The following is a 25,240-nucleotide window of genomic DNA, read 5'->3' on the forward strand; positions in this document are numbered from 1 at the left end:
CTTCTCCTGGCACCCAGGAGTTTCCCCCCCCCTCCATCCAAAGTTATCCCCCCTCTCAAAAGAAGCAAGAAAATGGGGCTCCTTCTGCTCCCCCCTATCACGATAGGCAGGAAGAGGGGATCAGATGCCAGGGGAATGGTTTGGGGAGAAGCCCCCTCTGGGGGGGATGAAAACCTCCACTCTCAGCAGCACCCAATAACAAACAGTTTGGACAACAGGCAGAAAGGAAAGACACAGCCCTGGTTCCTTCAGTAAAATCCAGAAACCATCACCCTCCTCCCTGAATACTGATTGGCTCCTGGTGGCTCTGCAGTTCCACATCTACTAATCAGGTGTTTCTGCAGCTCCTGGGTAATTAACCAGTCTCAAGCCTCCGTACTTTTTTCAGCATCCCTCACTGGCTGGGAGCCGCCTCGCTCTCTCGGTTCTTGTTAGTTCCCATCTTCCTCTTCCGGAGAGTTTCAAAATCCAAGTGTGAAACTGCAATTCAGCAACACACAACTGAGTGCCTTGGCTTCAAAGGGGGATCCACTTCCTCCCCAGGAGCTGGCCCATGTACACCCCACCATCCCTCTCCCTCCCTGCCCAACTCCACGCCATCCACCCACTGACAACATATGCCTCTGCCATTCATCCACCTGCCCTTCCCTGCCCTGTTCAGTCCCAAATGCAGTCCAGGAGCTAGCAGGCCCCCTGTGCTGATGGAAATAGGTCTGCCGCTCTCCGTCTCACCTTTTCCAGGCTGGTGCGATGTCCCACACTGACTAGCGTCATCCCCAGCTGAGCGCAAGTGCGGTATAGCTCATTCTCCACCTCCTCTGTCAGAGCACTGGTGGCTTCATCCAACACTGAGAGCAAAGCAGAAAGCCCCATCAACATGGCATCATCCAAGGACTGCAACCAGTCAGGCTAGCTAGCCAGCCCGGCCAATCCCTGCTCTCTAGCCTGCTTTTCCCTATAGGTGTGGATTCTGGACTGAGCAGCTGTTGAGACCCTTGCTCACATGCTGCATGGAGCTGTCAAAACTGAAACCTCCATGGAGGGACTCTTAGGCAAACTACAAAAGGTACCAGAGAAGCAGGGCAGGGACCTTTGTTCACCGCTGGTCCCAGCTCCCAAAGCTACTGTCTGCTGAAGGGGAAACCTGGTCTTCCCAACAGGACTCCTACTCCAGCCAAAAGAATGCAGCTTGCGTCATGTACCCCCTCCAGCACAGTCAGGTGCCAGTGAGTATTACCGGGGTGTGTCTTTCCCTAAGAAACCTTCAAACACCTTATAATCTGGGGAAGTCTCCCCTATGAGAAAGCCTCCAGGGCTGGAGACATTGGGGAAGTTAGAACCCCAGCCCCATTCACTCCACAAGCTGGACCTCAGTTCTGTGGCAATGTTTCTGAATTCAGCTACACGCTGGTGAGGCAGACTGGAAATTCTGCAGCCATTTCACTGAAATTAAAAATGAAGGGTTTTAATGACTACTACATTCTTGGAGTCCCTGGGGTATTTTACAGACTCCACAATTGTCAGTTTTCAACATACCAAAGATTTTTGTACTGGTGGCCGGGGTTGTGAGGAAACAAGCTGCAGGTGTTGGTGGCAGGGGATTGTGCTGGAAGCATTTTCACTCGCGATTCACTTTAGCAGAAACATCCAGCTCAACAATCAACAAGGCTGCCAGGTACATTTGGATCTTTAGGTTTGAGAATCAACATCCCAAGGTGATGAATGGGACAGATCATAGAAATGCAGGGCTCAATTAGTCCAGCTCCCTGCACTGAAGCAGGACCAAGTCAACCTAGATCACCTGGACAGGTGTTTGTCTAATTTCTTTTTAAAAACCTCCAGTGACGGGGATTCCACAACGTCCCTTGGTAACTTGTTCCAGTGCTCAACGAGCCTTATAGTTAGTTTTTCCTGATATCAACATGAATCTCCCTTGCTACAGGTTAAGCCCATTACTTCTTGTCCTACCTTCAATGGACATGGAGAAAATGATCACTATCCTCTCAATAACAGCCCTTAACATATTGGAAGATTTATCAGGTTCCCTCCTTCACTCTTTTTTCCTCAAGACTAAGTTTTTTTTAACCTTTCCGCGTAAGTCAGGTTGTCTAAACTGTTTATCATTTTTGTTGCTCTCCTCTGGACGCTCTCCAATTTGTTCACATTTTTCTTAAAGTGTTGTGCCGAGAACTGGTCGCAATACTCCAGCTGAGGCTGCACCAGTACAGAGTAGGGTAGAAAAATTACCTCCCACGGCTTAGATATGATACTCCTGTTAATACACCCAGAATGGAATTTGCCGTTTCTCAAATGCACCGCACTGTTGGTTCATATTCAATTTATGATCTACTACAGGCCCCAGATCCTTTGCTGCTGCTGCTGAGCCAGTTCTTCTCCATTTTGTAGCTGTGCACTTGATTTTCCCCTCCTAAGCACAATACTCCCACTCAGAGCGACCGTTTCAGGCTGCCTGCTGATACGCAGACAACACCGCACTGGTTCTGAGCATGTCATGTTTATCTTCACAACCATTAGAGCGCGAAACAAACAAAAGTTTAGATTCCAGAGCACAATTCCACACCAAAGGGTGGGTTGTGTGGCACTGCTGAACACCAGGGCCCCCGTTATAACAGCCGCCAGCCGAGGAAGAGGAGCCTCCCTGAGCTCAACCTTTGAAAAGTAACTTCTGATGTTTTTCTATGAAATGTTGCACTAAGTGGGGTTACAAGCTTCCCCGGTGGAGCTTTCAGGAAGCCTTGCTGAATACTCACCCCCACGTAGGAAATTCCCTGGTAAACAAGCTGGATAAAAAAAACTGAGCTAAGGATGAGATCATTTTTCCCACTTGGCATCTCTTCCCCCTCCCCCACTTAATACCACTCAATCCCTACGCCCGACCTCCCCTTGGAATATAGATACACTCCCCCTGCCAAAACGCTACATGCTCATCACCAACAGTTATTGTAAATAATTAATGCACAAGCTTCTCCCTGGAGGGGAAGTGATCTAGTGGCGAGCGCAGTCACAACCTTCTCCCCAACAACTCTCTCACTGTGGGCCAAAGGACCTGATGGAGGCAAAAAAGCTCAACACTGTAACTCAGCTCTACCACTTTGTCCACGTACACAATGAACAAAACATTCACTCAAGTTACCTCCTGTACTACACACAGACACATACAAATCTGCACTGAAAGTACATTATTAAGGTTGCAAAGTCAAGCTCTCAAAAGTCAGGAAATGGCAGGATTAAGGTTGCCCGTGTAATCAGCACTAGAGGGGGATGTGAAACGCTTTACCAGTGGATTTCACAGATCTTTGCTGACACCAGAGCAATGGGTTCCACTGCAGGTTCTGGAAGGAACACGCTCCAGAGGGCACAGCCTCTTCTGCCATTCCCCTACTAAGATTTGACCCCTTCTGCCTTGTCCCCTCCAACCTGTCCCATTCCTGTCTCTTACCCACCCCGGGCTCCTCATCCCACTGAGAGCACAGGAGAGACAGGCTCCTTGCTCTCAGTTCTACTGCCGAGTTCTCTCTCAGCCTACAGCAGCAATTGTAGGGAAAGTCCGACTCAGCCCTAGGCTACAGCATATCCAATACAGATCAACTCTTCTGCCAAGCTAGCTCTGAAGCTCTAGCAAGTCTTTAATGAGCAGGTGCAAGTTGCAATTTTTTGAAAGGCTTATAACTTGACTAAATTTGGGCAGATTTTCCTGGAGGATGGCAAAAGGCACATCCCTGACACAAAGGCCATCTCCCTGCCAAACTTCAAGGCCTTGCTCCAAAGTATGGCCCTGGAGGCCCAGGGCAGCTGGACCGTGAAATCCCATTCCCTAGAAGTGCCTGGAAAGCATGCCAGAGACTGTGGCTGGAGCCTACTGAGACTCAGGAGAGCTTATAAGTACACAGATCCAGCACATGGGTCCAGACACAGCAGCCTTGTGAGCATCCAGAAGGGGAAGCCCAGCCAGGCCTGTGACACCGAGCAGACACCCAGCATAGAAGATTTCAGCATGAATAGTTAATGTTTGGCAAAAATTATAAACAACTGAAAACAGGGTCTTGTAATGGCGAGTATCAGGCAATCTTAATAACAGATGATGCAATCCGCCCCCTACAACCTGTGTAGGAGCTCCAGGGAAAGAGTGTTTTCAATCCATCCTTCATGAGACACCGTCCCATGGCAATTCACTCTCTCCCTTTGTCACTTTGCCCACAAACAGCCTGGTGCCTTTTCCTGTTCTGCCCTTGAGCCACAAACATACTCAATGGCCCTGTGCACCATATAGTCTCACTCGCCTTCAAACGCCTCTTCCTCACACACGTCTTCCCATTAGCCTTCCTGTCCTTTGCAGTCCCCCTCCACCCATGGCACTGATCACAGATTTTAATATATTAAGGTTGTGGGAAAGAATTTGAGACGACAACACAGGAGAGCATCTCTTGTGCTCTGTCTCAGTGGGAGCCCTGGTTCTCCCTCACCTTTGTTCATCCTCTTTTGCACAGTTTAGTCTAACAGTCAAAAGCTCCCTAGGGCAGATATTTGCCACTTCTTTGGTCCAGCAGGCACCCTGAACTATGGGACTGTATAAAGATGTTCACTGGGACAGATGCACACTTCATGTGGCAGCTGGAGGGTACACACAGGAAGTCATGACTGATGGCAAAGAGACCCAGACGGTTCCTGGCAAAGGAAAGGGGGTTTTCTAAACAGTCTCTCTGCTGGTTTACCCCTCCAGCTGCACAGAGACCCGCTCTTCTCCAACCTGCCGTCCCTCACCTGCATATCTGGGTTGGAGGTAGAAGAGCCTTGCAAATGAGAGTCTCTGCATCTCCCCTGGGGACAGGATGTCATACCTGCAGCAGAGACAAGAATCAGAATGAGGAGCAATTAGCACCAACTTGCCGATGAACCGAACCCTCTGGCAATCAGTAACACGAGAGAACCATGTGAGCCACCTTCACTGTCTGCATCACAGAGCAGTGGTCTCAGAGCAGTCTCCTGCAGAGGCACTCAGCCCCCCCCCCCCCCCCCCCACGTTCACAGGAAGCCAACTCCTTTCCAAGCCTGGCAGCCAGAGCTGTCAGATTCAGAGCTTAGGGGTGGCTCTGCAGCCCCAGGGATCTCAGATTGCCTTGGGAGCAGATGTGCCTATGTGGGACTATCAGACTCAGACGCTAGGGGCAGGAACCGACTCTCAATGCTAAAATGACATCTGTTCCCAAATACCATTCCCTTACCCCGTGCGGCTGGATGCAGAGGATATTCCCCTCAGAAGTCAGGTCAGCTCTGTGTGACTGCTTCGCACTCACTTCCACTAACCAGGAGATCTACACAAACCCAGCCTCAGACACTGCACCAGCCTTACCAGTTCCAATCCACCTGCTGGTCCAGACCCCCTGTGCGCGCCAACAAATCAGACTGCAAATGACACAGGAAAGAGACTAATGAAAATCTGATCACATCCCCAGCTCTGACCAACAGCCTCCCATGGCAGATACAGCCCTGAATAGAACCACTCCCTTTGTCCCCAGTGCTGTCCTCGATAATCCCTTTCCATCCTTCTCCCAAAGTCACCTCCCGCACAAACGTGCCTCCTGATTTCACCTTCCCATGACAATCCTTCTCCCAACCCGGTGTCACTCCTGCCCTTGGTACGTTCCCACCTCTTCACCGGTGTCGCACCTTCCACGGCAATACTCCTCCTCTGCTGAGCCTAGTGGGAGGGTTCTGTGCAGGGTATAGAGAACACCCTGCACATGACACTCAGCACTGTGCTGCCCTGCCAGGAGAGGTAGGACAGCACAGTGCCTCCAGTGATAGCACAGGCCAGTTATGCTGTTGTCAGCTCCCTTAGCAACTCACCAGCCCAGCTAGCTCCAGGAATTGCAGGATCCTCTCATCATCTGCAGACCCTAGAACACAAAGAGCATCATCAACATGTCCAGGACAACAGCATCGCTAGGGCAACACCTTCGTGGGATCACCAAAGATTGGCCAACAGGGGCCCAAATCTCCCACTGCTTCCCATGAGTGTTTCTGGTTGCTTGTTTATTTTTTAATAAAGTCATTTAAAGTCTAACTTTTGACTGTCTGAACCACTGCAGAGCTGCAGGTTTCACACTCCAACCTTCGGCCCAAGGCTAATCCTCAAGCAGCTCCTACAGGCGCACCACATGCAGGGGAGGTTAAACACCAACATCCAGGAGCAGCACCATGAACAGAACAGACTTGCCACTCTAGGCAGAGGTTTCAGAGCTGTATCTAGAGCCTAGGTCAGTGGAGAACAAGGGAGGAGAAACAGCCCGAACACAGAGACCAAGGGTTCAGTAGTTCTGACTGTGCCCAACTGCCACAGAAACGTGCCTTAAGCAAGACTGCCTCAGAGCTCTAACCCTCATATTGCAAGCCGGGAAATCCCAGGGGTCAGAACACAGGCACCAGCAAATGGGGAGTTCTGGGAGGGGAACAAGAAGTTCCAACAAATGAAGGGACTATATCAGAGCTAAAACGAGCCAGCCAGTTGGAATCTAAAATGGACACGTGAGCTGATGTGGAAGCTGAGCAGAAGAGCCATGTACCTACCAAGTGCCTCTCTGAAGTGAAGTTAGCCTTTGCCACCTTGACATTAGGCGACTACAATGCACTCTACATGTGGCTATGCCTCCAGCCTATCTGGAAGCAGAATGTAGTTGCCAGCTTATTGGGCATTACTTCACTCAGACAACATTACACTGGAGCTCTGCAGTCTGCACTGGCTTCCAATCAGACTCCAGTCTGGTTATAATTGATAGAGTCCTACAAGGCTTGACTCCTGGCTACATCGGTCACAGGGGTGTGCTTTGGGGAGGGGAAGGGGGGGAAGAGATACCACCCACAGCAGGGCTGACTCTGGAACACAATTCCTATGGGTCTGACAGAACCAGGATTCATTTGCCTTCAGGACATAATGCAAAGTCCGGCTATTTTCTCAGGTTCTTTGTGAGGGGGTAAGTTTATTTAGAATAGGCTCCCTAGGCAGGCTCTATACTCTGTGGAGCAGTCATAAAACACAATAAAAGTTACAAGAAATGACTGTCCAGCCCACCATGGTATAGCAATAAATACCCGCCATCCAACAGGAGGATAACGCAACAAATCCAGGAGTGGGAACGTCCAGTCATGGGCTGTCAAGTAGCCCTGTGGTCTGGGTAAACTTTGGATGGGCACTTTGCGGAGCACTTTTTTTTAAGCTTTGTTTTTGTATATTTAAGTGTTTGTTTAAAAACACACACACACACACACACACACACACACACACACACACCCTAGATCTGCTGGGAAAGGTGCTTTCAGAAATCTAACGAAATATCTATTATTTACCATGACAATAAGACAATTTGGTTCTGAAGGGGGCTGGTGATGAAATATGTTGGGTAACATTACAAAGAACAAAGGAGTGTTGTGGGCAACTACTACAGCACTGAGAAAGAGAAAATCCACAGCACCCCGAGTACTTGAATCAACTGATCCTATTCTCATGGGGGCATCCCACTCCTAAGATACCCTTCATGGACCTACTTCTTACTGATCAGAAGGTGCAGACTCAGTGTTTGACTAATCCAGAATCTGGTGGAATTGAGAAGTGTAGTAAGGGTGATTTGAGTACTTCCCCCACTCCACACACATGTATGGAAATCAGCAGGGAACCCTAGAAGATTCCATACATAAGTAGCAATGAACAAGGATTCCAGGGTTATGAGTTCAATCCTTGAGGGGGCCACTTAGAGCTCTGGGGCAAAATCAGTACTTGGTCCTGCTAGTGAAGGCTGGGGGCCGGACTTGATGACCTTCCAAGGTTCCTTCCAGTTCTAGGAGATAAAATAAATTAATGGAGATATCCTATTTAAATTTAAATAAAATTTAAATTTAATGATGCCGAGCACAAGGGACAAGCAACGGCCAATGTGGCTTCACAAAGGGCTGTTCACAAGAGCGAATCCTCCTCCCGGAAGTGTATGGAGAGCATGGAGCTGAACTACAGACACAGATAAGGCTTTCAAGGAAACGCTAAGGGCAGCAAAAGCAGAATGAGTCAGTGCTGCTAATGTACGGACCAGCAGGGAGGTGGTTGGGCTGGAAAAAAAATGTGCCAGTGGGGTGTACAGGACAGGTGCAGCCAGTGATCATTTAGTAGCTGCTTCAATTAATTTCCACTCACCTGAAACTGGATAAATCTTCTTCAGAGGATAAATCACCTGGTTGAACAAACCAAACACAGACCCATGTCAGAGGAAGCTGGACATGGAGTTCATCACAGCCACACGCTGTGCCCAGAACTCAGACACGAGGAGATGAGCTATCACCAGTCCTCTCTCCTATGAGCCTTTATGCAGCCCACAGTTTCCTAGCACTGGGGTTGCTTGTCCTGTCTCATCTGCTCTGAGTGCAACTAGGGACTGGGACTGTCACGCTTTGTGCAGCCAGCCTGTGGGAGCCCTGCACCAAACTGACTCACCTGCTCTCGCAGGGTTCCATCTGTGAAGAAAGGTCTCTGTGGCAGGAACACCACCCCATGGGGGCCAAAGCAGGTCAGCATGTGGATGTTCCCTGCATAGATCCAAGAGACAGAGTCACACCAATTCACAAGCTCACCTTCTAGCCCTTTCCCGGTGCACAGGCCTGCATTAGTGAGATGCAAGCACTAGGTAATGATCACGCTTCCATGGATCAGAGGTCAGGTGCTCAGCAGAGTGCACTGATGAGAAGTTCACACCACAGCATACGGGAGAGGGGACAGCTCGAATGCACCAGTGACAGCACTCACACTCACAAGTGCCACAGGCCCCAACTTCCCACAAGTGGCGCAAGTTCCACCCACTAGTCTCCCTGGGGCAGCACCAGCTCCTGCCCTCCGTTTAGTGGGATGAGGTTTTGGAGGAGTCACTATCCTTACCCCGTGTGCTCTCCCAGAGACCACCAAGGACCCTCAGGAGTGATGTCTTCCCTGTGCCAGTGTTCCCCACGATCAGCAGATTGTTCCCTTGGGAAATCCGTAGGTCCAGGTCCTTGATGAGCAGCTTGTCCGAGGATGGAACCGAGAGAGAGACTCGCTCCAGGAGGAAGGCTGTATCCCCCAGCACAGTCTGCTCTCCAGGACCACTGGAGCCCAGAAACCAAGGCAGAGAGAGAAGAAAAGAGCCAAGGGTAAGTGACTGAGCCTTGAGGTGGTGAGGAGCAGATGCCTTCCAAATGACTTATGCCTCCCCTAATGTCATATTTAGGGCCTAGATATCATGGCGACTGGTGCCTACTGACAAACTAAACAGATTCCAGCCTTCGTAGTTAGAAAGCACCAGTTACTAGGGTACCAAGGTGTCATTTATACCAGCTACGCTGTGAAATAATGGGCTAATCAGTGACCCAGCACAAAACCACAGCACGGACCACACAAGCCACTGGCCTGCAGCAGGGGCTCTGGCAAAGGGTAACCACGAACTGTGATCTCCAGTTCCCCCTTGTGGAAACATTGCCATAGCAGTTGCTAACTCTGGAAGGCTGTACTGGGAATACACAGCCCCCATAGATGGTCTACACTGGAAAAAAAACAAAAAAAAGACCATGCCAGCAGGTCTCAGAGCCTGGGTCGGCTGATTCAGGGCTCGCGCTATAGGGCTAACAATAGCAGTGTAGACATTACTGCTTGGGCTGGAGCTCGGGCTCTGAAACCTGGCAAAGGGGGTGGGTTTCCAAGCCCAAGTGGGAAAGTCTACACTGCTACTGTTAGCCCCGTAGTGCAAGCCCAAGGACCCAGGCTCTGGGACTCGCTGCCACAGGGTTTTCTTTGCAGTGTAGACATACCTTATGAGGCCCTTTCATAGCGGGGCCGCACTTCAATCCAGAATTAAACAGATTCAAGCTGGAAAACAACGTGTAAGGAATCAGCGACTTAATGATGGACAGGACAAGAGATGGAGAGTGTGGACGATTCACTCATAACTTTTTAAAACACACACACCCTCCTATGAATACGAGACCTAGATCCCACTGTCTCCCTCTCCCCTCACTCATCTATCTAGAGTGTACGCTCTCTGAGGTGGAAGCTGTTTTTGTAGATGTTTGTCCAGCCCCCAGCACAAAAGGGCCCAGATCCTGTGGGGGTGCTGTGGCTGCTATTACATAAGTTATACTCAGTGGGGCTCCCAGACCCAATCTTCTCAGACTGCAAGTCAAAAACTATCAGACTGCAGGAACCAAACCGCTCATTCTACTTCACGCCTCACTGCCCACAACAATGGGAACTGCACTCTGAGCTCAGCTAGCAACAATCCTGATGCATGAGGCAAATCCATCCATCTCCTCAGCAACCTGCTCAGGCCCAGGAACCCAGCAGGAAGGAATCAGGGAGCACAGGGGCAGCAGAAATGGCAGGAATAGAAGTCACTTTGCTGGCCAGAGGCATCTGACAGTTAGAGGCCAAGGCCAGGATTTTCAGACTTTGGGGCTTGCAGTCCTCATCCGCGAAAGGCAGGCCACTTTGATTCAGGCCTGCCTTTAGACTTCTAGGTTTGGAAAGGTTGACCCACGCCCCTGAACATGCCGTCAGGTCCCCACCCCTCCAAGTACTGGTACTAATCCCACAAATGGAAGGAACACATTCAAAAGCGTAGAAACACCCTCCAAATGCAGGGGCTGCCATGTCCGACAGGATGTGATGATCTGGGACAGTAGCAAGAAGGAAAATGCTGAAGGAGAGCCCCATAGTGAGGAACCGGAGGGAGCCTGAAATTGGCCAAAGCCCTGGAGAACACATTATCAAGAACAATCCCACTGGCTGCTAGGGTCGGAGCAGACTAGATAGAGCTTCTCTCTCTCTCTAGAGACTTATTTACCATTTTCACTATGGTCGTGCCCTGAAATCCTAGTTGGGATCAGGACCCCACTGTACTGGGTGCTACATGTACATGCACGCACATGAAGACATGCTCCCTGCCCCAAACAGCTTATAAACTAATTTGAAACACGATGCGACAGGTGAACGTGACAGTTGGAGGGGAGAGGAGGCAGCCAGTAACAGATCACATGACTACGAATACATTGGCGGTAGGGGGGCTCAACTTGCTAGCCTCAAAGGGCTTTTTCCACAAACACCTGGCTACCAGCACCTGCCTCTTATTGAGCTGGTTGATTTCCAAGGCTACAGATTCCTTGATTTTCCAGTGATATGAACATACTTCCCTGCCTCAGGGAGATTTTAGGGACATGCCCAATGGTTGTTTAATCTGTGCCTATTTCTCAGGCACACCGGATGCAGACCTCTGCCCCTCCTTATAGCACCCCTGGGGGAATTCAAGGGAGAAGGACCTGAGGCTGCAGTGTTTGGAGGAAACCCTATTTTACCATCCCAGAGGCACATCCAAAATGCCTGATGAACGTGAGAGTTTTTCCCACAGCCTGGAAACCCAGCTGCAGACAGTAAGTTACCATCCCAAGCTCAGGCTGGCCGCAGATACTCACTTGTCAAAGTCCCAGTTGGTTTTGGCTTCTGATTCACAATCACGGTGTTTCCTGGAGAGAGACAGCAGTGCCTCCTGCAGCTCCCCAATTCTGTAAGACAGAGGGGGTAGCAAGAGAGACAGACGTGACTCCGCAGCCCTCTCCCCACCTTCCAGCTCCTGTCCTCACTGGGCTTCTTAACAGACTGTATTTAATGCAATGTGCTCAGGGCTGTACAGGACACAGAGCAAGTCCTACCCTACAGAGCTGCCAGGCTGAACCACTGACAGGACGTCCACTCGTGGGGGGAATGGAAGGAGGTTAAAAAGAGTTCTCTTTTGTTTTTTAATTACCCAGAGTTCCTAAGCAGAGGGCATCATGGGGAGCTTTAGGAGGGATGCTGGGAAGGAGATGCAGCCAGTTCAGTGCCTTCCATTGCAAGCTACTCACTGGACTAGAAAGTACATGGACACTAGTGGGCTGCGACTAAGGCATATTTTAAAGGAAGAGCTATCCTTCCATTCAGCATCTCGCCTCCGCAGTGGCCTCTTCTGGCAAGGGGATTCCAGTCATAGGCAATCAGCACCCAGCCTCTGGAGACAAGTGCTCCCTGCCAACCTCGGTTCCAAATGGGCCCACGGCAGTGACCTTTGAGTGCGAGTTCTCTGGGGCAAGGGCAGTCTTGCACTAGGTGTAAGGACGGACCATGCCTAGCACCATCTGGGTTTGGGTCTGTAGATGCTATCTTCATACTAAGAATGACACCTCGTACAAGCTAACCACACATTAGCAATCACCCCTTCCCAAGGAGCCCTGCCTAGGGTACAAGCTACCCCACTTCTGCCAGAGCCGCAGACTGGGACATTCCCAGAAGCCTTGCACTGGGGCACCAAGAAGGTTCCCTCTCCTGGAGACAGGATTAAGGGAGGGCAACTCTCACCTGTGTGTGTAGCCAGCCACGTCAGACAAGGTGGCGGAGAGATCGATGAGCTGGCTGAAGCAACTGATGAGGTAAATGGAGACAAAGGCATTCTGCCGGAAAAATCACACGCCGGGAGAAGAGTTAGCACGGAGACGGGGCAGCAGCGCCCGGAGCTGAGGTGGCTGTGCCTGCCCTCGCAGCCAGCAAGCAAGCGGCAATGGGATACCATATTCTCAGCTAGGGGCAGCCATCACAGTTGGGCATGTGCAGTCGCTCAGACTCTAGGAGAGTGGTGACCCAAAGAGGGACAAACGACAGAGAAAGCGGCACCGGACAAGAGACTTAACAGGGCTCACCTGCACCAGCCTGGAGACTGACCCAGGGGAGATCCCTCCCGGTGTCTGCTAGGAGCTGCCCTTTCTCACTCCCCACGGCCATTGAGCGAACTGCCTCCCATAAGGCCATCCCTGTAGGGAACACGATCAGCCCACTGCAAACCCAATAACTGGCCGGGGGGCCTGGTGGTAGGACTCGGGGAGGAGAGGGCACCAGGACTCATTCCCCACAGGAATCCCCACTGGCCTGAACACTCCCTAGAGCCCTGGATGCGTGCCTCACACTGATGCCTTAGGAATCCCAGCCAGTAGGGAGCTCCTCTCAGTACTCCAAGGGTTAAAGCCTCTAACAGCTTTAAGAGAAAGAGGAACAATCAGAAGAACCACCAGGAACTCTGAATAAACAGGCTGCATCTGTTCGGTTAGCACGTCCATGAGTCCTGCAAGTTGCACTGCGACTCCTGCCAGCACTGAGGTCAGTGTCCTCTCCCCGGTGTCACGCTGACCACTTCCCCCCGACCCTGTACTGGAAGTCGTCTGCTACTCTCGGATGCATGTCTCTGCTACACAGCCTGGAATGCTAAGCTGGCTGCTTTTAGATCTGCATTACCAGTCTCAGACTGTTTTTGTTCAGCTGGGAACCAGTCAGATTTGGAGGCCCCTCCCTAGGGGCCTAGTGAGGCAACAAAAGCGGGAGAGAGATCAGCCTTCTAGACAGAGCAGTTCCATGCAGACAGGGGCTTTTGGAGCCAAGAATCTGGTTTGTGGACAGGTTGGTTCCATGAGCAGCCAGCTGCTGCAGCCTCTCTTCAGTCTGCAGAAGCAGTGGGCTTGGCAGTGCTACATGGGCCCAGCCCTGCGCCGATGCCTCGTGCTGTCTCATCAGTATGTAACCTTTCATTTAAAACAGGAGGGCCTGATCCTGCAAATGCCTGTGTGTGAGATTAGCTTTCCATACGTGAGGGCATCGAGTCAATCACACACCTAAGAGTTTGCAGGCACAGGGCCTATGTTTCTAGCCCTTATGTTGGCAAAGAATGTCCTGAATGTGACCCAGTGAAGTCAGCATCCCTACCGAGGGGCAGTCACCCCCCCAACCTCCAGCACCGCCTCTCGCAGCGCAGTGCTCGCTCTGCTCTCAATATCAGCCACCCCTTCCGCTGGAACCCAGCCCTGCACAGCACATCGCTCTCTTTGGATTTAGCGCCAGACCCTCAGGATTGGGTCAGCCTGTGCTTCGTCACATCCCCTGGCCTAGTGTCCTGCAGGGTGCAAGGGGAAGAACCGCAGCACATGGAAAACGTTCCTCTGGTAGATGGTGCTGAACTCACCTTGCTGACCAGAGCGCTCAGCTGTGCTGGATCCAGGTCACCATAGACACCACTAAAGATGGGAATGGCAATCACCACGTAACTCAGAATGCTGCCCAGATAGTCAAAGGTGTTGATCCCAACTGGATATAAACACATTGGCAGGAGTTAATGAGCAGGGAACAGCCTCTATCCTATATGTCCCTGGGGACTCACTCCCCAGCCCTGATGATTACCCTGATGAAGCTGCCACATGCCCCTGCAAATCAAGGAAATTCTTCACTTACTGTAGAGCCACAGTTCTTTGCCCATCAGCTCCCTCTGTGTCTGCAGGAGGCTCTGCAACCGGCAGTCAGTTCTCATGTGCTCTACCTGCCCAGCTCTGCAAAACAAGACAGTAGCATGCCATGGATCTACCAAAGCCATCACATACTGGGTGCACTGCAGAGTGATGAAAGCATTGCAGGACTATTGTAGTTATCTGGAGCATGCCCATCACCATAGTATCTGAGCAATGTTATTGTGGTGGCCAAGCACTAAATACCCAGATGCCTGGTGAATGTGCCTTTGAGGAGCTCCTCAGCTGAGGGAGGTGGCCCTGAGAAAGAATCTGCCAGAGCACCCTGGTATTTCTATTAGACATGGAGGGCAAAAGAGAGGCAAGTGAAGACAGCAAAGCCCAACACCGGACTAGGGCGCCCGTGGGGCTACTTCATGCACCTGAACAAAGAGCCTTCTGGAATGGATGGACAAAACACCGCAGTGTTCCTGGAGTCAGAAAGGGGAGCAGTGAGGCGAGCTGAGGAGGTGACATCTAGCCACCTAGATGCCCAGTCCTTACCTTGGCCACTGCTCTATAACCGTTGCTGGAGCAGCAATGGACTGATTACTGGTCTCTTGTGGGTCACTATGGCTCAGGTCTTCAACATCCTGAGAAGCCAAACCGTGAAGTACTTGACACAGCTAATCCAGGTGAATCTGTGTCTATTGCATTCATGTCCCTGGAGCTGTCTGACTAAGACTGGATTTCAAGCCTGGAAGGGGGCTCCTCTCCCACCCCAGCTTTAGTAGGTGCTCATATAGTCGCAGTCATTGCTGACTCTTAGATCCACACCCCTCTGACTGCACACTGGGAGCCTAGATCCTTGCACCAGAGAGCTCCATTTACACACCAATCCACCTGGGCTGAGGCCTGCAACAGCTACTTCCACTCATTCACAATGTTTACAGCGCCCTCAGGTGGTGAAAAGCAGAAAAAGATAAAATGTTTAGTATTCAAACGCAGGCTGTGTCCACGCTGAATTTCTACCAACTCTAGCCCCAGCGGAGCGGCGCATGGGGCTAATCCCGGTGGAGCTGCCGTGTAGGTCCAGTGCAGGTGCTTTTACCACCATATTGTCCAACTTGGCTCACAGCACATCTAGATGATACAGCAGTGAAGATACTTGTCCCCAGCTCCCATTATTGTCATCACCACATGGGCACAGCACTGGGCTAGATCGATGGAGGGAGAACTGCTACAGGTGCTCAACCGGATCAGGCCAGTGAGCCACATACACAATGAGACAGGGAGGGCTGGAGAATGGGGCAGCCCCTGTTGTCCCCCAGTGACAAGATCCCATAGTGCTAAGGCTAGAAGGTGAGGGGAACATTGACCTTCATAGCCCACAGCCAGGCACTCCACTCCAGACCTTATCAAGCTGGGGGCCCACAGGCATCAGGGTTCTAGCCAGTTGGATGCAACATCTTTAGTAATGATCTGGTTCAGGCGGGTAAAGAGCATGTTGGTACAACGCTGGGAGGCACTGCAGAGACCATACAGTACTGGGCAGGTCCCACCTGGGAGGGCACGCTCAGTTCTGGGCACCTCAGTAGCAGCAGACATTGACAGAGTGGATGCAGTTCAGAGAAGAGCAACAAGGTGGCCAGAGGGACTGAGCTAGGAGGAGAGAGAGAGAAAGAACTGAAGTCTGTCTAGCTGGGCTGACAACAAAGGGGAAACAGGAGAGAGTAGCAGGATCAAATTAGGAAAAGGGAACCTTAGAACAGATCTCAGGAGAGGATCTTAACAGGATAGGATGAGGCCCTTGAACAGTCTCCCAGAGCAGTAGAAGAGGCCCCAGTCTGATGCACCAGAAAATGGTCTGTAGGCCATAGAATAATCCTAAACTGGACCCTGAAGAAGGGGGAGAGGGGAAAGGGTTGTTCTTCTCCAACTCCTAGGATTTTAATGCACCTGGGTTATTTATTGACCACTGGCAGCAGGTGCTGTGCAGAACACAAAGGAAGGCACTGTGGCACAATTACAGGTCTAGGAAGCTCTCCTACAGGCACTTTTTCTTAAAGGAACTGTAGGACCCAGCACAGGTCCTGTACTTGGATCATAGCAGAGCAGCAAGTTAGAGACTTGGTACCAGACACAGGGGGCAGGGACAAGGGCCCTTAAACAGGACAGGACAAGGCAATGCAAGCAATAGGATAGGTCCCTTCCCTTACTGTTCTGGAATGTGTGAACTGAGCAGTTACTCTAGGAGCTGGAAGGATCCATGAGAAGAGATGAGAAGAAACAGGTTAGTCCACCATTTACCTGTAGAAAGCAGCTGGCTCTGCATTTACACGAATCTGCATGTGCTTGAACCTGCACAACGCAAACCAAAACGTGAGACGCGACCACCCCACGGATTACACAACGAACATCCCCGCAACAGAAACATCCATCCCTGCTCCTGCCATCATGCTGAGTGACCTGACAGATTCTTAGCCCAGGAATGGGCCTGAACATAGGGCCAGAGGCCTTGAGCAAGGTTCAGAAGGGCACTACACTGCCCTATACATAGGTACCATCCGAGCAGGTCAGTTTAGGGTCTAGTTTGGTCTCCTCCCTTCTGCACCAATCACACTGGACCACTGGCATCCCACTCGCTGGGACAGCCCAGTATCCCATAGCTTGTTTACTAGCCCAGTAGCTCTGATACACTGGATCAGATCAATGAGCCCATCTAATCCGGCATCCCCATGCTGCACCGTATCACACCAATGGGCACATCTGCTCTGCTGTCCACACCTCTGACAGTGACGGATGCTGGCTGCTTCAGAGGAAGCTGTCAAACCCTTATAATGCACCTGGTCATTGACCAATACCTTTCCAGTTTATGCCCTGAAGCATAAGGAGAGATTTAGAAGACCTAAGGGCTATGTGGGGATTTCAGGCACATCATGAAGGTAAGTGCATGTGTGTGGTGGGAGGAAGAGGAATGCCTCAAGTCTCAGCCACCCTCCTTGGTGAATGTGGATCAAGATCCAACTTAACAGAAGCTCCATGCTCCCTCTACTCCACAGCACCTCACTGCAATTAGCAGCAGCACCAGCAAGGGATCAGTGGAAAACACTGATGGCTGGACCAACGGAGACCAAGGGGCGCTGTCTCACCAGGTCACACTCTAGTGGCAGGGATGGGTGGGGCTTAGCACGTTGATCCCAGATGGGGGTCTCTGAGGCTGGGTTCAGTGGGCTGGTTGTGGGCTCAGAGGAGCTGAGCAGGCTGACTTGCTTAGTCAGAGGAGGGGGGAGGAGATTAGCCACATATGGGTCAAACACTGAGTGGACTGGACTGGGGGCTGAGCAGGCTGGCATTAAGCAGAGCAATTCCAGAAAGGAAGGGTCAGTGACAGCAAGACTCCAACCACTCACCTGAAATCCCCCTCCAGCTTCTCCTGATGCACCAGTTTCGACACAATGGGACTCATCAGCACCTTGTTAACAACTGTCCCAATGACAAAATACCCAAAGATACTTACTGGGCCCAGCCAGCCGGTGCTAAAGGGGAAGATGGAGAGAGGTTAGCTAGCAAACCCAGGAAAGGCCACACACTAGACTGGGAGGGTAGTCTCAGAAATACCCAGCCCACTATTACACATGAACCCCAGCATACTAGGTCTAGGAACTCTACCCGCCCCCTGCATAGTCAGAGTCATCCCCACCAAATCAGTGCCAGGAATCCCACACCATGTGCTAATGCCAGGATTCAAATTCCCAGCCCCTAAGTTCTGAGAACCGTAGCACTCCCAGGAATGGTATGAAAGCAGCTCTAAGAGGTGCAGTACTCCAATGGGAAGGTGCAGAGATCCTACCTTTGAAAGCACTGATAGGTGTAGTAGCCCAGTGTAAAAGGAGAAATGATGAGTTTACTGGCCATGGAACTTAGCTGTCTGCAGAACCTCTCCACATCCTGACTGATTCGCTGGTCTCTGCTCGACATAAAACAACACTGTTAAAGCCAAGTATGAAAGCAAGAACAAATCAGAACAAGAGATAATAAAGCCCTGTCAGGACGCACCTAGTTCCTTCCCCCACCGCTTCCACCCCACACCCTGGGGAGGGCTGTTCCATTGTCTATTCTCAGGGTTTTGTCCAATCCAGTTTTTGAGGAAGCAAGTAATGGGGCTTCCACCACTTCCCTTGCAAAACCGTTCCACAACCTGATAGGACTTATTAAGATGCCATTAACAACACCCAGGCACAATGTTCCTTCTCCCTTCTTGGTGCTCACAACCCTGCCCCTACTTAGCCATCTCTTGGAGCCCCACGTGCACTACAAAACCACCAAGTCACTTCCAGACCTCTCAGCCTGATTACACATATCAGTTAACAACACAGTTAGGTGCCCTATCCACGCTGCCAAAGGCTGACGCTGCTGTAATAAGCGGCTTGACCGGATTATGTTTAGCGTGTAGGCTGGCCCCTTATGCAAGCTACACATATTTTTCAAAACTTTCTCCATAAATCAATCCCTTACTTTCACTGCTCTCCTTTGAACTCCTTCCAATTTGTCAATATCTGCCTGGGAAGGAGGTGCCCTGAACCCACACAGTACAGAAGGCATGGCTTCCCCAGAGCCGGGGGAGGGAGACTCTCCCCTCCTTAACTCTTGACATGTTCCCTCTGCAACCCCAAAACAGCACCAGCTTTGTGGTTTTATGCTGCCCCATCATACATTGATCTTACTGCTACTGCTGCTGTCCTCCCTACTCACAAGTGTTTGTGACCATCTATCATCCAGTTACATTTTAACTAGACTGGAAACCAGGGGCAAGAATGTTGTTTTTCCTTTGTCTGTTAAGCAACATTTATGGCTCCATATAAGTAATATTAATTCAGATACCCTGCTAGAACCCTGACCTGTTTGGATGTGTTACCCTGACGATGCCCATCTACTTATTCGCCCCAGCGCAGAGGGGAGCGAGAGAGAAAGAAAGAAAGGTAGTCCCCAGTTGGATTACATAGTGTGAGCTAACAAGACACCACCTCACCATTATTGCTTAGCCTCTAACCTCCTGGTGCAAGGGAAGATCCCTGAGGAAAACCCATCAGACACATTTATGTCCTGGAGTATTTTCAATTATGAGCCATAGCAGAACACATTTGTTTGGGGGCGGGGAATGAAATGTATTCCATAGCGATACAATAAATTCATTCCGTCGCAGAATTTAGGACTTGCTGCCATACAATTTGGTCCCATGTTGCTGAGGAACCAAGGGGGCCCTGATTATATAGTGCACATCCCAAGGTTAAAAGCAAACATTTGACTAAGATAAGTCTGGTGAGGGGCCTCTCTGTTCCTTCCCTGAAGGAACAGCTGGGTGTGCGTGAGTTTTTGGTTTTGATCCATGCTCTGCACTGGCTGCCTATCACACTAACGAGGCATCCAGGTGTCTTGACCTTAGGCACTACTTTCTAAACCTGTTTCTGCACTTTTGGTCTCTAGTGCAAAGTTTTGTCAGCAACAAACATTTCTTGAGGTTGGCGGCAGCTCCAGTCATGGCTGGAGAATCATAGTTCAGTGCCACTCCTGTATCTCCATCCCACACAGATGTGGTGCTAAATCACTTTTATTACAGAATGATCATGATCCTCTTAGTTGAGAGGACTAAATTGCCTGAAGTCATCTCCATTAACAAGAGTTATGGTCCCCATTAAGCAATCATTTCCTGTAACTATCTCTGGGCTCAGCTCAATTCCCTGGGAGGTGTCACCAGTAAGAGAAGTGAATTGTACCACTAGTTATCCAAGTCTGAAGTACCCATTCCTCAGCCTGTAGGCAGGGCTGTGCATAACGTCATTATGCAGCCATGTAACTTGCTACAGAATTGGTTTGTTTTTTTATTTTGTCACAAATATTTAGTTCAGAATCTGAACAAAAAAATGCATACAGCCCCTCTTCTCTCCGTGATATGAGTGCAACTAACACAGTGACTACACAAATCTATAGGCAGCCTGAAACAATAGCTCTGGGAGGGGTGACAGCTAAATGGAGTGACCTCTCAAAAGCCTAAGGATGTCGATTCAAATGGCAACATTAACTATTTAGCTGCTCATCATTTTATCAGGATCATCCAGCTCCTCTCCCTGCTTGTTGATGCAGTGGCAAATATTGCAGTGGGGTGTAATGGAGAAGCCAGTTGTCAAAGTTTGCTGGGATGAACTATGAGGAATTCAACTCTCCACCCACTACTCCCAAGTTCAAAGTCACCTCTGACCCTGACCAAAAGGGGTTGGGAAAGAGAAGATATACCCCCCCTTCTCGAGTTCGAAAGGCCTCTACTACAAGAAACAAAGCCAACTCCCAAGTCTTTCCTGGGTGTCAAAAGCCCCGGATGACCCCTGCCTGGCTGTCAAAACTTTTTAGAAAAACACATGCATCCAATTAAAAATTCTGGGTAGTTTAAAATCAAAACAAACAAAGATGCCTGTCCCAACTGGACTAGGGAGAGAGGGGAAGAGGGCGGAGGGGAACCAGCTGTATGGTTCCAAGGTCCCTGCCACAGGATAACATGTTGCGCAGCACATGGGGTCTCGTTTATAACCAACACCACTGTGCAAATAACTAGTCTCATTATTTTAAGCCTCAAGTGGACAGATTTTCCTTGCTCCATATTTGAGCCCTGTCAAAGAGGAAGGATTTACTCTGGGCAAAGCACCAGCCCAAAGGATGATCTCACATCCCTACCATGGAGAAGAGGGTCTTTGAGAGGGAAGCAAGGCCCTGAGGGAGGGAGTTGGCTGTGGGGGCAGCGGGGGGCTGCATGAGGCAGGTAAGACCTGGCAGCACAGAAGAAGATCCACCAACAGAAACAACAGCACTTTCTGCCAACCTGCAGGCAGTGAGATCTTTTGGCAATGAAGAGAGTTCTCTATCAGGAACTGCCTTCCACCAGGCACAGAGATAGGGGGCCAGGCCACCCAGCCCTAGAGAAAAACCCCCAGAACAGAATCACACACACAGAGAGCTCAAAACGGCCCCCTACCAAGGGCAGCCAGATACACAGACATGGCAGCCAAAGAGCGAGGAGCAGTTCAGGAGACACCAAGCAAGAGGCTGAAAGAAGTTGCGAACAGCCTACGGATTATCGATGTCCTCGCGCAGCACGTTCAGGGTGTAATACACCTGGCCCTGGAAATAGTAGCCATGAAGGTATTCGGTGAGAGTCTTCCTCCAGCTCACATACATCAGGTTACAGATAAACTGGTCCAAGCTTTTCAGCTGGGATGAGGCAAAGAGAGACAGAAAGAGGGGCAGGGAGAGCAATCATTTAACGATACAAATCCAAAATGAATCAGCAATAAAAAACGAAATGACCCATTCCACATTCAGCTGTCTGCACAGGGCAGAAGGGAGTCCCAGTCCCTCCCTTTGGGCACTAAGCTCCAAGAGCAAAGCTGCAAGCTGTACTCTGGGGGAATTCTGTGCCAAAATATTAAAAATTCTGCACACAATTTTCAAATTCTGCAAAATTCTGCATATTTTATTTGTCAAAACAACACAATAGAATCACACCAGTTTCAATTATTTTGGGTTATTTATTTCAAAATACGTCTCAGCAAGTATGTCTGTAACAATACAGACAACAAAAAAGATTCAGAAAATGTTTTCTGACAAATGGATTCCTTACTAGGCATATTAATACAGAACTCTAAGTAATAATTCATTTAAACTACAATACAGAACTGTATTTCCCGCACTCCTCAGAAGCAGTGCAAAGACTTGGGGGAGTCAGGGGTAACGGAGGAGCTGAGGGAGAGGAAAGTAAATTGTTGAGAAGGAGCCTGGGTGTGAACTTGGAGGGTATGGGTGGGAAAAGTGTGGAACAGGTGTTTTTGGGGGGGGTGGGAAGGGATTGTTAGCAAGCTTCCCCCATGCAGACCCTGGCTGACCCTTAGCCTCTCCCATTCAGTCAGGCACATCTGCCCATCCCCATGTATTCCTGCACCCCCATGTGTCCCTCCACCCCCACTCAGACATCCACACCCATGTGGCCCGCACTCCTCCCCCTGTCCCTATATGGCTCTATACTCCCTTCCCCATGTGTCCCTGCACCCTCCCATCTCCATGTGTCTCTGTGCCCCCCCTCAGCCCCTATGTAGCTCTGCACCCCCCCTCATCACCATGTGGCCCTACACCTCCCTCCCCGCTCTGGCCTTGTGCCTCCACTCCCATTCAGCCCCTGTCCCAGTCTGTCCTCCCACACTAGCCCTTATGAGACCCTGTCTGACTCCCCCAGCACCCCACGCTGCCTGTCTCCCCATAGCCCGTCTCCTGACCCAGCCAGACAGGCCCTGTGAAGAAGGCAGGCTCTTTTTGTTCCCTAGCTGGACGGGAGCTGCTGCTGTGTTCTATTGCCACAATGCCATCTGGTAAGCAAAAGGCAGAACTGCAGCAACATTTCAGCAGAAGCTTTTTCTGCAAAAAAAGTTTAAAATATGCATGGCTCATTAATTATGCACACGTGCAGTAGTGCAGAATTCCCCCAGGAGTAAAGCTGACAAGGGATCCCTGGTCTGACCAACAGATCCCAGGCTTGAGAGCACATGCTGCAACCTAGGGAGGACTCTCCTTTTTTATAGGGTCCCTCTCTGTTCCTCCCCACTCTAAGAGGGCAGACAGGGTGGGGGCAGGAGAGGAGGTGGTTACTGTCTTACCATAGGATCCCTCTTTGCTCTCCCTAGCCCTCTGCGAGCACATGCCACTCTTACCGTGGAATTGAGTACGATGAGTATCACAGCAATCGTAGTCAGGGTTTTGAACCCAGAGAAGTCCTTGCTCCCCAGGACCCCGTAGTACTGGCTGGGGATCAATCCCACCTGGTAAATGACCAACTGTTCTGGGAGGCAACAAGAAACACAGAGGGAAAATTAAGGGCTGAGGAGGCACAGTGGAGGAGGAGGAGGAGGGGCAAGAAGCATACCTCAATGAAAGGCCTGGAATTGCACCCCTCCCCTCTGTCCCCCAGCCCAACCCAGGCCAGCCATTCACTAGCTCACCCAACAGGGCAATGCTCAGCAGGGTCAGGAACATGAGCACATTCTGGGAGGACCATCTGGGAAACAAGATGGCCTGGATCTTCCCGAAGCGTCGCAGAAACTGTAGGTCCAGCTGGGGCTGGGGCCTGCTGAGAGATAGAAAGAGCAGGAGAGTGAGGTTAGCCAGCAGGCACTGGCCTCCTGAAGGTGCGCTATGTAATCTGCCTTTTACAGAGAAGTAGCCATCTCTGCTCCACCCCATCCCAGAGCCTGCTTCCCTGGAATCAGACTCTATCAACTCTTCCTCTACCTCAATGGAGGAGCCTCATATACCCAGTGACAGTTGCAGGAGAGGCCAGGGACTAGCCTCGGGGCACCAGGAGTGTAGTGATCCTCAAAATAAAGGACTCTACATGCCAAGAGAACAAACTGCAGAGCTGCCGCATAGAACATACACCTGCTTGGTCTGAGGCCAGCCAGGGGTCAAGTGTGTTCATAAGAATTCATTAGTCAGGGATTCCACAGCAGAGCTTTTGTGCTGGAGGGTCCCAAAGGAAAGAAGCCAAGATGGCTCCTCATGTTGGAGAATATGAATCCTTTCCCGTCCCTTCTACAGGCTGGGATAAGCTTGGCCCCACATCATGCTTCATGTGGCAGATAGGATCCAGGCCCCATGGTTGGATGGTGGGATTGATCCCACCCACTGAATGTGAATCAGAGAAGCTGCTGCTCCAGCGTTCTAGATCTACCTCCAGCGCATGCCCAAGAAGTGTGGCTATTTTACATTCTGGCAAGATGCATCTAACTTGTCCTGCCAATGAAATACCTGAACTGGGAAAAAGAGATGATTCCATCTACGGGAGGGGTAAAGCCCACAATCCCTTGGAAAACTGGCCCACCTGACTCTTGAGTTGGATCCTACAGTCTAACCCAAGTGCTGAGGCTAAAGCCATCTTCCTGTTCTTAGATTTCAGAGTAGCAGCCGTGTTAGTCTGTATCCGCAAAAAGAACAGGAGTACTTGTGGCACCTTAGAGACTAACAAATTTATTAGAGCATAAGCTTTCGTGGGCTACAACCCACTTCTTCGGATGCATCCCCGACCATTCCCCCCTGCTCTGGGTCACACTCCCTTCACTAGTTTCACATCTCCTACATCGCATTCCCACCCTGGGTATCAGCCTCCAGGCTCTCTCAGCTCTTCCCCCAGCAACCACCTTTTGCTACCCAATGGACCCCTCTCACCACCCATGCTCTGCCAGCTCCCCTTCCCTAGCTATCTAGGTACTTGTATGGCCCTTATCGCTGTAATATCAGAACACGCTCAGGCTCCTTTCCAGTCCCCCACAGCCAGCTGAGTCAGCCCCACACCGCCCTGGACTGGCCCCTGGGATCCTGGGCAAAACACAACTTCCCTCTCCTCTTCCTCCCTCCCTGCTTCCAGCTATGCCCCCCATGTGCCTCAGCTAATGTGCCCCCTACCCCATGCCCCCGCCAACCACTGGGGGGGGCGCGCAATGGCTGGCAGAGGGTATGGGGGGGCATCCAGCCAATGTGCCCCCACCGCATACCCACCAAAGCACCCCATACCCCCTCCAGCCAATGTGCCCCCCACCCCATACCCCCTGCATGCCCCGCCAGAAAACGCGCCCCCCTCTACCCCCTCCAGCCAACGTGCCCCCATATCCCCCGCACACTCCACCAACCAACGCGCCCCCCATATCCCTCCCCAATACACCCCGATCCCCCGGCTGCCCTCGCTCCCACTCACCGGCCGCCAGCGCTCCCGACAGCCATGAGTCTGGGGCAACCCGAGCCGGGCCCCGCCGCCCGGGCCAGAGTCCGAGCGAGATTGTCACCTCGCCAGCGTCCTGCCCCGGGCACTACATGAATATTCATT

The 25,240-nt window shown here is 51.0% G+C and overlaps 1 protein-coding gene across 5 annotated transcripts; it reads right to left on the reverse strand.

Annotated features, from left to right (window-relative positions):
- Window positions 1–18: 18 nt before the first annotated feature.
- Window positions 19–25,240, reverse strand: ABCD4 (ATP binding cassette subfamily D member 4). Of its 5 annotated transcripts, none has more exons than XM_024192743.2 (19): window positions 25,112–25,240; window positions 23,364–23,488; window positions 23,076–23,203; window positions 21,446–21,585; window positions 18,176–18,292; window positions 17,736–17,861; window positions 16,633–16,683; window positions 14,333–14,427; window positions 14,067–14,188; window positions 12,419–12,510; window positions 11,500–11,589; window positions 8,939–9,144; window positions 8,501–8,592; window positions 8,204–8,240; window positions 5,869–5,918; window positions 5,372–5,424; window positions 4,783–4,859; window positions 733–848; window positions 19–480 (listed from the first exon to the last, which is right to left on the reverse strand). In XM_024192743.2, exons 1-19 carry the CDS (start codon window positions 25,237–25,239, stop codon window positions 385–387), a joined length of 1,941 nt encoding a protein of 646 aa, XP_024048511.1. In that variant the 5' UTR covers window position 25,240; the 3' UTR covers window positions 19–384. The 5 variants fall into 5 exon arrangements, with proteins under 5 accessions (XP_024048511.1, XP_024048510.1, XP_024048512.1 ...); XM_024192742.2 differs by having other exon boundaries at window positions 23,364–23,491; window positions 25,112–25,239; XM_024192744.2 differs by having other exon boundaries at window positions 23,076–23,198; window positions 23,364–23,491; window positions 25,112–25,237.

Source organism: Terrapene carolina, unplaced genomic scaffold (genome assembly GCF_002925995.2).
Source record: "Terrapene carolina triunguis isolate 2854851 unplaced genomic scaffold, T_m_triunguis-2.0 Scaffold96, whole genome shotgun sequence".
NCBI lineage: Eukaryota > Metazoa > Chordata > Testudines > Emydidae > Terrapene > Terrapene triunguis.

What these genes read in the sequence shown, in the direction of transcription:
- ABCD4 (XM_024192742.2), bottom strand. Translation starts at nt 25,239, where the DNA reads ATGAATATTCATGTAGTGCCCGGGGCAGGACGCTGGCGAGGTGACAAT. An exon ending in ACCAACTGGGACTTTGACAA is followed by an intron (nt 9,145 to 11,499) that starts GTGAGTATCTGC and finishes TCTGGGCTCCAG; the next exon opens with TGGTCCTGGAGAGCAGACTG. An exon ending in CCTCCAACCCAGATATGCAG is followed by an intron (nt 849 to 4,782) that starts GTGAGGGACGGC and finishes CTTTGCTCTCAG; the next exon opens with TGTTGGATGAAGCCACCAGT.